Source organism: Vulpes vulpes, chromosome 11 (assembly GCF_048418805.1).
Source record: "Vulpes vulpes isolate BD-2025 chromosome 11, VulVul3, whole genome shotgun sequence".
Classification (NCBI taxonomy): Eukaryota; Metazoa; Chordata; class Mammalia; order Carnivora; family Canidae; genus Vulpes; species Vulpes vulpes.
In genome coordinates, this window is record NC_132790.1 from 93109720 (window position 1) to 93121156 (window position 11437).

At 54.0% G+C, this 11437-nt stretch overlaps 1 protein-coding gene across 1 annotated transcript; it reads left to right on the plus strand.

The window, feature by feature from the left end:
• The first annotated feature begins 4863 nt into the window (after nt 1-4863).
• ZIC1 (Zic family member 1) lies at nt 4864-10547 on the plus strand. Its single transcript, XM_026015765.2, has 3 exons — nt 4864-6767; nt 8387-8550; nt 9213-10547. The coding sequence occupies exons 1-3, from the start codon at nt 5786-5788 to the stop codon at nt 9408-9410; spliced, it is 1344 nt and encodes a 447-aa protein (XP_025871550.1). The 5' UTR covers nt 4864-5785; the 3' UTR covers nt 9411-10547.
• Nucleotides 10548-11437: the final 890 nt, after the last annotated feature.

Here is an 11437-nt window from a genome sequence, read left to right on the forward strand (position 1 = left end):
TTATTGGAATCTACCTTCCTCCTCACATCTCGAGAAGAGGAAAGGGTGCCAGCCAATGAGATAATTGATCTTTCTGGGGGAGAGCCAAGCAGGTGGGCCCGTGGGTACACACAAAAGGCACCGTTTTTCTTTGGGGGAACACCAAGGCTGAACGTTGTGGGGTCTCGCTGGATGGGGCAGGCCTGCCCAAGGTCAGAGGTCACCTACAGCCTGCTTTGCAAGCCAGAGATTTCAGTCCGGGAGCCATCCACGCTGCTCCACACTGATTAATCCGGAGGCGCTCAGGCAAAGGCATGCTGGCCTCTCAGCCACAGCTCAGCTGGGGCGGGTGCAGAGCAGGGGCGCTTCAGCCAGCCTGGGAGCTCCCAAGCAAAACCCGAAAAGGCTCCCGATTCTGCCCGCGGCCTGCTGCTGCCAGCTGCACCGGCATCTCCCTGACTCCCCTCCATCGGGCCCAGAGCTCCCGGGAGCTGGGCAGCAAGCCTGGGTTGTGTGATGGTCTTTTCTCGTTCTTCTGTTCCCTAGAGGAAGGAGCTCCCGTTTCCCCGGCTCTGGCCTGACGGCCCGGGTGACCTCTGTGTGCTCAGAGTCGAGTCTGCATTAGTGGGTCGCCTGAAAGATCAGCCCCGACATTTAACCTTCCCTTTGACCACCCCGCCACCCCCACCTGCCCGCAGCCAGATAGAGGAAGGGCAGTTGGTGCCTGGCTTTGGGTGGCTCGGCGGCCCATGCTGTCCGAAAGGGGGTGGAAATGTGACCTTGGAATCCAAAGAGAGCCTCCTGCAGACCGTGGCCGCCGTGCAGCCCCTCAACGCCCCTTCACCGTTCCTAAGACCTCGCTGGCTCCCAGCTGTCCCCACGGACAACCAACCTCATTCATCAACCCCAAACTTTCCGGCCAAGCCTTTGAGGCAGTCCTAGCTTTCTTTCACAGCCCAGCTCTGTTCCCGCCTCACTTGCCCCTAATTTCCTGTGTCCCTGGATGTCTAAGGTAGCCCCAGAATCCAGGGCGGCTGCGGCCTGCTCCCCAGAGAGCTCGTCGTAGCCCTGCTTCGCTGTCGGAGGCCAGCAAGCGAGTCCCGACCCGGCCGGCCGCGCGGAGAGCGGATCCCAGCGGGCAACTTCCTGAGGCGGGACCGGGATGCGCGAGGGCGAGGATCCGGGCCGCGAGGCCACCCGGTCGGCAGATGCCGTCAGGTTGGGGCGGAGAAGTCCCATCATCTTGCTTCCAGCCTGGCTAACTTGGCTCCAGCGACCCTGGAAGGGGGACGCCGAGTCCCTCCCTGCCATCCTGGCAAGGGCAGGGCAGGGCAGCTGCCTGCAGGGCCCCTCTCCAGGCGAGGGTCCTGCTCACTTGGAGCGAAGGAAGCTCTCGGCCACGACTCCCCTTCTTGTGCCCACGGTGGGGCACCCAGGCAGTGTACGGGGAGGGGAGAAAAGGCGGGTGGGCAACAAGCTGCTCTTGGTCCGGGTGCCAGTGGGAGCCCCAGGCGTCCTCCTTGCCCCCCCTCCCTGGGAAGAAAAGATGGACTCAGCCCCAGCGCTGCCCCTCGGCGGAGGGGCCCCCTCCTCCCCTCAGTGTCAATGGGGTGGGGCCTATACTTACGGTTGGGGGGCTAATGAGGGAGGGGACGGGGAGAAAGTCTAGCAGGGCCTCTTTCCCCAGTGGGGTTTGGGTGCCAGTGGCCCCGCTAAGGGCGCTTGCTACCCAGCAGCTGGCGGCACAGGTCCCGGCTATCTGCCCCCTGGACTCAGGCACTTACCCTGCTCCACCTGTTGCCGGGATCGCCTCATTTCTGCACATCACTTTGGGGTGGCCGAGGGGGAACCACAAACCCCTCCAAGCCTCTCTTTTGTGGTTCCAGCGAGGCGGTCATCCTTCATTTCTCCTTTTCCAGCTTTCGGGAAGCAGTTAGGGAATGTATGATGAAGCAGAAATGAGCCGTCAGGATGATATTTTAATGGCTTATATGTCACGTTGGTGCATGTGGCTTTGAACTGGAGCCGCTTGCGTTTCCTGCAGAGAGCGCCGCAAATCCCACTTGATAACTTCTACAACCCACAACTTTTTTTTTTTTTTCTCACATTCACTCTTACCCTGTATATTTGGAAGCGTTTCCTAAAAATACCCTCTTGTCAACGTCCCCCTTGGATTTTCCACGGACTGGAGAGAGAAGACTGACTTTTCTTTTTTGAAGAATTACTTTCCCTCTCCCCCTCCCAACAGCTACCATTCCCCCTCAGGTCCCCTCCCTTGTTTTTTTTTTTTTTTTTTTTTTTTTTTTGAACGGCAGGCGAGGTGGGTTCAATATTTGTTCTCCCTAGTGAGAGCACTGCAGCCTCTAGAGAAAACTTCTCCTTGCAAATAAGATTTTTACAACTGCAGTGGAGGCAAGATTCAACTCCCCTTTGTAGGCAGCAGAAAAGACTGTATAGTTCTGATATATCTTTTTGAACAAACTCTACAATAGTTTGGGGTTTTTTTTTTGTTTGTTTTTGGGTGGTTTTTTTTTTTTTGTATTTTTTGTTTTGAGAAAGCACCCCTCACACCCTAGACCTTTCCTTCCGTTCCCCATCCCGGTTCCACTCAAAGTTGGCGGGGAATGCTGGGCTGCTACACTCAGACTTGTTGCTGGAGGCAGAACATATGATTTTTTTTTTTCTTTCTCAAATTTCTATTTCCCAGCACAATAAGCGCAAATGCTGGCCAGGTCCCTTCAGCCACCGGGAAACCATCCCAGATACAGGAGGCGAGTTTTGAGCCCGGAGAGCCCAGGGAAAGGGCAACTCAGCTCGCCAACACCAAGCGAGAATCTAGTCGATGAAAAGACCAGAAAATTAAAAAGGCAAGGAGAGGCCGACGCTGACCCTGCCTTTCTCCGGCCCGTGCGGCCAGCGCGGGCGACTGGGCAAAAAAATATTCATTTTCATTTTCCTCTTCCCGGGGCACTGGTGAGTTTCCTAACGGGGCCGCCAGTGAAAGGATGAGTTGAGGTTTCTTTGTCTGAGAAGAGTTTAGGGCTCTGATTCAGCTGCAAAGAAGCCAAATGAAGTTAGAAACAAAGGGCAAATTGAAGGATTCCGACTCTTGGCTTTTTGTGTTTTCCTTACTAGAAAATAATTAGACCTAATGAATATGCAGACGCTTCAGCTAAACCCTCGGCCCGGGCTGTAGGGTTTTAAACAGAGCTGCGAGAAATGCAACCTTCATCCCCCAACCCCCCGCATCTGCGTGCATTTTTTGAAATGCATAAATGTTGCTCGCCTTAATTGATTGAGTCACAGGGATTTTTTTTTTTCCTGCTTTTAAGTGCCATACTCCTCTACCTTTCAACAATCATTTTAATATATAGTCAATGGTTCTTTGTGGACGGGACAAAAAGCAACTACGCGCAGTTGTTGAATAGACTTTGCGCTGGGCAAAGACAGGTTAATCGAGGGCCGCATCGCGAAAACAAGCGAGTGTTGTATGTTTGCACTGAATCCAAATGTCTGCATTTTCCTAACTAAATCAAAGGGAGTGTTATTTCTTTTTCTGCTCACTCATCTGAAGGTAAGTAAATTTTCTCTGGCGATCAAAAGCCTGGTCGGCAACAAAGACCGCGCCCGCTTTTTCCACCGTCCTGGTGTGGCGAGTTGCGGAATTTCAATAACTGTGACAAGGGTGACTGATTTGTGAACCAGAAAAGGTTTGAATGTCACAAAATTTACATTGGTCCTATCTATCGGGGATTTAAATACCAAAAAAGTATTCGGGGATTTCTAGAGAGCTTTGGGCAGTATTGAAGAACAATGGCGCGTTGGGAAATTTACAGTTTTACCTGAATGAAAGGGGCCTGGGTTGGGAACAGGAGTGCAGAGGGAGGGGGTTGGCGGGGGGCAGCCCAGGGAGACTAGGGAAAAGGAAGAAAAAAGAAGAAGAACACAGGAGAGGGGGGGAAAAAACACCCAATGGGGCAACAATGTTTCCAATTTGCCACACACACACACACACACACACACACAAAATGCCACCTTAACAACCTGGAAAGTTAAGAGCTCACATCCACCTGTGCTTATTTTCGGGGGAGGGGGAGGGGGAGGGGGGGCGCAGGAAGCCTGATTGATTCGATAAAAGTGAGAGAATCGAGGCAACCGCTTACCCTGCGAAATCACATTTCTTGTAAATAGATAGCGGAGTGCCCGTGTGCTACCGAGATCTTAAATTATGAACAGGAGGGGGACGAGGCAAGGGAGAAGCAAACTTCAAAAGGAGCAAATAACAAAAGCCTCCTTGGCTGCCCTTGAAGGGGTGGGGGGAAAGGGGAGAAGAAAGAAAAGAAAGTTGCTGAATCGGGACATTCTGCAAGTGCCTGTGTTTACCAGCCCCATCCCCACCTCCTACTCTTCGGAGAACGCCCCGAGTAGCTAAATCGCTCAGCTAAGTGCAGGGCTGATGAAGGACAAGATAGAGAGAGAGAGGGAGGGGGGGGGGAAGGAGAGAGAGAGAGATGGTAGAGATGGAGATGGGGAGCGAGAGGGAGTGGGCGAGGAAGAGGGAAAGGGAGCGAGAGAGGGATGAGAAGAAAGAGTGTGTAGGGCTGCGAGAAGGAAAAGGAATCGTGGCAAAACATTTTTTTTTTTTTTTCCATGAGAAGAGGGAAAAAAATTTGGCTAAAAAAAAAAAAAAAAAAAAAAAAAAAGAAAAAGGAAAAAAAAAAAAAGTTGCTACTCCTGGCAGCCCTGTTTGTCAAAAGGGGATGTCAAGCGCTTTACAATACCTGGGATTGATGAGGCGGGCGGGCCAATGAACGGCGCGCGGCGCCTCGGCGCGCCCTCCGTTGGCGCGGCGGCCGCGGGCGGGGGGAGCGCGGGCGCACCAATGGGCGCCCGCGTCGGCGGCACGTGACGCCTCCCCCTGCTCCCATTCATCAAGGGGGGGACGGTGTCGTCCTTTCAATTCATTTATCTGCAGGAATGATTGCTGCTATCAGTCTCGCGCTCACCGCCCGGCTGAGGAGGTGAAAGTTTCTCCCCAGGAAGATAAACCGCAAAAGACAATATTGTGCATGATTTGCGCCTTTTCTTTGGCTTTTTCTTTCTTTCTTTTTTTTTTTTCCCTCCCCCCCCCACCTTCTTCTTCTTCTTTTTTTTTTTTTTTTTTTTCTCCGCAAAAAAGCAGAGGGGGAAAAAGGAGAGTGAAGGAGCGAGAAGGCGAGCTGGAGAGAAAGGAGAGAGAGAGGAGAGAGAGAGAGAGAGAGAGGAGGAGAAAAGAAAGGGCGAGGGGCTAGTGGAGAAGGAGGAAGGAAGGAAGGAAGGAAGGAAGGAGGGGCGGACGGCGCGCGAGGCGGAGAAAGGGCGAGCAGTCGCGGCTCCGGCGCTCACATTCCTCTATGCTACAAATCCGGGAGGAAGTTTTTTTTTGGGGGGCTGAGATGCTCCACGCCTTTCCCCGGGCAGCCTTGACGCAAGGTCCTCTCGGCAGAGACTGAGCGGCGAGAAAGTGCGCACCCGGCCGGCGGGGGCTGCTCGGCGGGCGCCGGAGCCCGCCTCGCTCGCGGCCCGAGGCCGTCCGGCTTCCCCGCGCCCGCTCGGGCGGGCGTCCCGGCGCGTGGCGCCGCTGCCTGCGGGCCAGGACTCCGCGAGGTGGGTCGACTCCTCCTCCCTCCTCTTCTTCTTCTTCCTCTTCCTCCGCCTCCCGTTCCTCCTCCTCCTCCTCCTCCTCCTCCTCCTCCTGATTTTCCCTCCTCGGCGGGCGAGGGTGGGGGGGGGCGGGGGAGGCCGGGGCTCGCCCCGAGCAGCCACGATGCTCCTGGACGCCGGCCCCCAGTACCCCGCGATCGGCGTGACCACCTTCGGCGCGTCCCGCCACCACTCGGCGGGCGACGTGGCCGAGCGCGACGTGGGCCTGGGCATCAACCCGTTCGCCGACGGCATGGGCGCCTTCAAGCTCAACCCCAGCTCGCACGAGCTGGCCTCCGCCGGCCAGACGGCCTTCACGTCGCAGGCGCCCGGCTACGCGGCGGCCGCGGCCCTGGGCCACCACCACCACCCGGGCCACGTCGGCTCCTACTCGAGCGCAGCCTTCAACTCCACGCGGGACTTTCTGTTCCGCAACCGGGGCTTCGGCGACGCGGCGGCGGCCGCCAGCGCTCAGCACAGCCTGTTCGCGGCTTCGGCCGGAGGCTTCGGGGGCCCACACGGCCACACGGACGCCGCGGGCCACCTCCTCTTCCCGGGCCTCCACGAGCAGGCGGCGGGCCACGCGTCGCCCAACGTGGTCAACGGGCAGATGAGGCTTGGCTTCTCCGGGGACATGTACCCGCGGCCCGAGCAGTACGGCCAGGTGACCAGCCCGCGCTCGGAGCACTACGCGGCGCCGCAGCTGCACGGTTACGGGCCCATGAACGTGAACATGGCCGCGCACCACGGCGCCGGCGCCTTCTTCCGCTACATGCGCCAGCCCATCAAGCAGGAGCTCATCTGCAAGTGGATCGAGCCCGAGCAGCTGGCCAACCCCAAAAAGTCGTGCAACAAAACTTTCAGCACCATGCACGAGCTGGTCACGCACGTCACCGTGGAGCACGTCGGCGGACCCGAGCAGAGCAACCACATCTGCTTCTGGGAGGAGTGTCCGCGCGAGGGCAAGCCCTTCAAAGCCAAATACAAACTGGTCAACCACATCCGCGTGCACACGGGCGAGAAGCCCTTCCCCTGCCCCTTTCCTGGCTGCGGCAAGGTCTTCGCGCGTTCCGAGAACTTAAAGATCCACAAAAGGACGCACACAGGTATGAAACCGCTGTTCTCGACCCCCCGCACCACCACCCTCCTCCCCCACCCCCCCTCACCCCTCCCCCGCATCCTGGGCCTGGGACCCGAAATGCAAAAGTCAGCGGGCCGGGGCGCACGAACCGGGCCGCGGTTGGGTCCGGGGCGCCAGGTTCCAGCAGGCAGGCGGTGAAAAGTGCGCGCTGTATTTTAGTTTGAGGCTCGAAATTATGAAGAGGTGTAGAGAAGATCGGACATTCCAAGACGTATCTGGGAATATAGATTATTTTAATGAGGACTGGAGGGAAAAAAAAAAAAAAAAAAAAGAAAGAAAGGCTGGGAGAGCAGAGAGACAAACGTAGCTTTGTGGAGTCCTCGGTGAGCGCGAAGCCAGGAGAAGCGGCCGGTTCCCGGCGGCGGCGGCGGAGGCGCCAGGCGCTCCAGCTCCAGCTGCAGACAAATCTAAACCTTTGCTTCTGGCCCACCTCTCTCGCTAGGCACCTTAGTGAAGACGTTTGCAAATGAAGGCACTAAGGAAATCGGAGGAGATAGCGTGGAGGCGCAGAGAAAGAAACAAAAACCGAAAAAGGGCCGGGGGGGGGGGGGGGGGAGAGGTCGGGGCGGGGGAGTATTGAAAGCAAGTAAGTTGCGCCCGAGGAGGCTTTTGGAGGCTTATGCATATTTAAAGAGCCCGATTTGAGTAGTGACTGGTTTTTTTGAGTAAGCTTGAAGAGTTAGGAGAGTCGATGGAAGGCTGAGGAGTCTCTTTTTGTCAATCAGATTCAGTGAGATAGTTTTCAAAACACCAGATACCTTCCACGGGCCTTTAAAAAGGAAAAGGGGCCGGCCGGGAACAGTTAAGAGAAAAGAAAAGTTCGCGCGAGCTCAAGGCTGTTGGTCTGCGTCGGGTAGGCCGTCCCGGGGCCCCGAGCGCCAGCAAGGCCGGGAATCCTGTTTGCTTCCCTGCTCCGGTTTGCCTGGGTGATGGCTGTGAACCGCGTTTGGAACTTTGGGGTTTAATGCCAGGGTGAGGGAAGGATTTGCAGCGCCGAGCTCTCGGCCCAGATTACCTTATAAAATGTGAGTGTGTGTGTGTGTGTGTGTGTGTGTGTGTGTGTGTGTGTGTGTGTGTGTAGGGGGTGGGGTGGGGTGGAGGAGGCGACGAGGGGGGTGCAGAGCGTCGGGGAGGGGGTAGGGGGAGGAGAGAAGAGCAAAACAGCAGGAGAATCTGCTCGCAAAGTGAAAATTAGAAAGCGAGGGCTAGGTGGAAGCCGCCCGAAGTGGTCTGTAATAGCCGCGGGCAGAAAAACCAGCAGCCAGGGAGGCTGCCACTCTGGGATCTAGAAAAACTACCACCGCTGATAATAATAATAATAATAATAATAATAATAATAATAATAAAAATCTAGATCCAATTGGATTACGAGTTAAAATAGTTCAGATATTTAAAATTCCACCGCAGGTATAAGACTTTGTTGAAGACCCGGGTTCTTGAACTCGCAAAGTACTCACTGAGCTGCGGCCTTTTCCATTCTGTTTTGATTTCCCCACTCCCCCACCCCCCACGATTTAAAGAACTTAAAAACGGCCGCAGGATCTGTTGCAATCAGGCTTCTCTCTTTCTTGCCTTTCGCACCAGGGGAGAAGCCCTTCAAGTGCGAGTTCGAAGGCTGCGACCGACGCTTTGCCAATAGCAGCGACCGCAAGAAGCACATGCACGTGCACACGAGCGACAAGCCCTATCTTTGCAAGATGTGCGACAAGTCCTACACGCACCCCAGCTCGCTGCGCAAACACATGAAGGTAATCGCCGCGGTCTCGCCGTCCGCCCCGAGCCAGGACCCGCTCGGCTCTTCGGCCGGGGTCGGGCGGCGAGGGCCAGCCCGGGTGGTGCAAGGAGCTGGCGGAGGCAGGCGGGCAGCGAGCGGCTGCACCGTGCTGCGTGCTGCTGGGCCGAGGGGGCGGGGGCTGCCGAGGGGAGCGAGGGCGCCCCAGGGTGTTCCAAGTTTACCGTTTAATAATAAAAGTAAAAAAAAAAAAAAAAAGGAGTGAGCACCCGACAGAGGCCGCGACTGAACTGGGCCCCAGGTGGGGAGCCGCGGCTGGCCCCGGCGGGTTGGCTCGGCCCGGGCTGCGGCCATCGGAGCGGGCAGCGTTGGCGGAGCGTCTGCTTGCCCGCAGCTGCGCGAGCGGAGGCCGCCGGCGGCCCGGGGCACCAGCCTCCGCCCCAGCTCCCTTTCCGGGATCGATTTTTCTTTTGTGAGTCCCGGGGGCGCCGTCCCCCCTGGCGCGCCGCCTCTGCAGGGCGGAGGGGGACCCCCTCGCCCAAGTCCCGCGGGCCCGGCCGCCCCGGAGTTCAAGGGGCCTCGGCGCCGCGCGGGGGGGACGCGCGCGGCCTCGCCCCGACCTAGGCCGCCGCCGCGCGGGGTCTCTATCTCGGTAAAAACGCCGCTTTATCCCCGCAGGTCCACGAATCCTCCTCGCAGGGCTCGCAGCCTTCGCCCGCCGCCAGCTCCGGCTACGAGTCGTCCACGCCGCCTACCATCGTGTCGCCCTCCACAGACAACCCGACCACCAGCTCCCTGTCGCCCTCCTCCTCCGCAGTCCACCACACAGCCGGCCACAGCGCGCTCTCTTCCAATTTTAATGAATGGTACGTTTAAAATCAGAAACAAAACCCCGAACAAAAACCCTATTTAAGAGACTGAACACACACGTACACAAAAATATTACTGAATGAACCCTGCGAATCAAACAGCCCCCCCCCCCCGCCCAGACACCGCAGTCCTATTTTTTTTTTTTTTTAAAAAAAACCTGCCAATAGACCCAGGACCGAGTAAGAGAAAGAAAGCCCCAAACCTTTAATTTTTTCCCCCTTTTTTCCCCCTCCTCCTTTCTTTCCATTTTTTCTATTTCTTTTTCTTTCTTGCTTTTTTTTTTCTTTCTTTCTTTTTTCTTTTTTTTCTTTTTATTTTTTTGGCAAAAGTCTGGTAGCCAAGGGGCGGGAGGGTGGTCGAGGAGAAGGCGGCCGCCTGACCGAGGGCTGCCAACCCCGACCGAGGGCCAGTTTCTCGTCGGAATCGAACAGGCTCTCTGGGCTTCCGTTGTGTTTGTTTGTTTTTGTTTTACTTTGCATTCTTGTAAATACAGAATTATTAGCTTAAAACTGTACTGTTGGATTCTGTAAATAGTTATATCTCGGTTGGAGCGGGCGGGTGGGTTCGTGGCGTTGTGGTCTTTGCATTGGGGGAGGGGGGAGGGGCCGGGCGGGCGGGGGAGGGGGAGGGGGGTGGGCGGCCGAAAGCCAACTGTTTGTACTGAATGGCAAGAATGTTCTAGTAAATGTGTACCAAAATGTGAATTACTTTGTACGATTACAGTCTCCACGTCGACCTAACAGAATATTATTGGTATTAATGTGATTTTTTTTTTTTTTTTTGTATAAAGTGCAAACATTTCTCGTCCCAAAGTCTAAGTACTTTAGTGCAGTAAAATGTTGTTTCACGTCCTGTCAAGAATTCGTATAGTACGAGCCTGGATCTGCGTGTCAAACTGTTCCATTTGTTTATGTAAAGTGATATTAAAAAAGATATAAACTATAACTGTCCGTTGCTTTTGGCAAAAGATACAACCACATAATGTATATAATTCCTAGTTTCCATATTTATCCGCATGTAAAGGGCCGGTTTATTCATGTTACAGCTATTCAATATTTATGGCTAGAAAAACTCGTATGTACACTTTAGTTTCCAGAACTGTTTGGTAACCTTTCGTACCTTATTAAAGATTCTTAAATCTCAGTGATTGTGGTAGGAATTTCTTCTTCACCCCCCAGCAACCTGCTGCCTCTTCGGCCAGCTTTAGTGGGTCTCGAGGAAAGCTTTCCACTCTCAATCGCCTTCCCTTTCTGTCATCGCAGGTCGTATAAACGTGATAAATGAACGCTACCCTGCTGGCTCTCCGAGAGGGTGTAATTAGTATTTATATCAAAATTTATGAAACAAATTTTCGGCCGCTGTATAATTTAAATGACCTTTGCAGACGTAGAATAACAACCATAAAAATAACAGAAATAGATTGCACAGGCGACATCAATATTAATGTAGGTGAATTGTCAGAAGCTCAGGGGCTCACTCTGCAGTGTTGCAAATGAACTTGAAGCACAGGGTTCCTCTGCCCCCCAAATTAAATTCCCCGGGCTGAAACGGAGTTGCAGATTTACAATATCATATTTTAAATTGCTGTCTTCAATTAAACCATTTATGGCCATAACTAATTTTCAGGATGTTGATGCATGCTTTTACAGACCTTCCTTCTTTGTACAAAAGTAAACGTCCATAAAGCGTTTTACTTATATTTCTTCAAACGTGATGCTAATTTAAATTAATTACTTCCTATGATATGTTATCATTCCTATAATTTTGCCACTGTTATTAGTTCTTTCAAAAATTCATCTAGGGAAGAGAATTATTTTATGTAATTTGATTATCTTTCTATCTCTTTTATTTATTTCTCATTTACTTAAGAAATTCGTTCCATTGGCTGGCGTTGATACAGTAAATTTGTAAATGAGGAGACAATATAAAAAATCTAAATTACTTGTGCTTAATGACTGTAGCAGAACGCCTTTTCTCTAAATCAGATTGTCTTTCTTGCAGTTTAGTTTGATAGATTTGCAAGCTATGCTGCT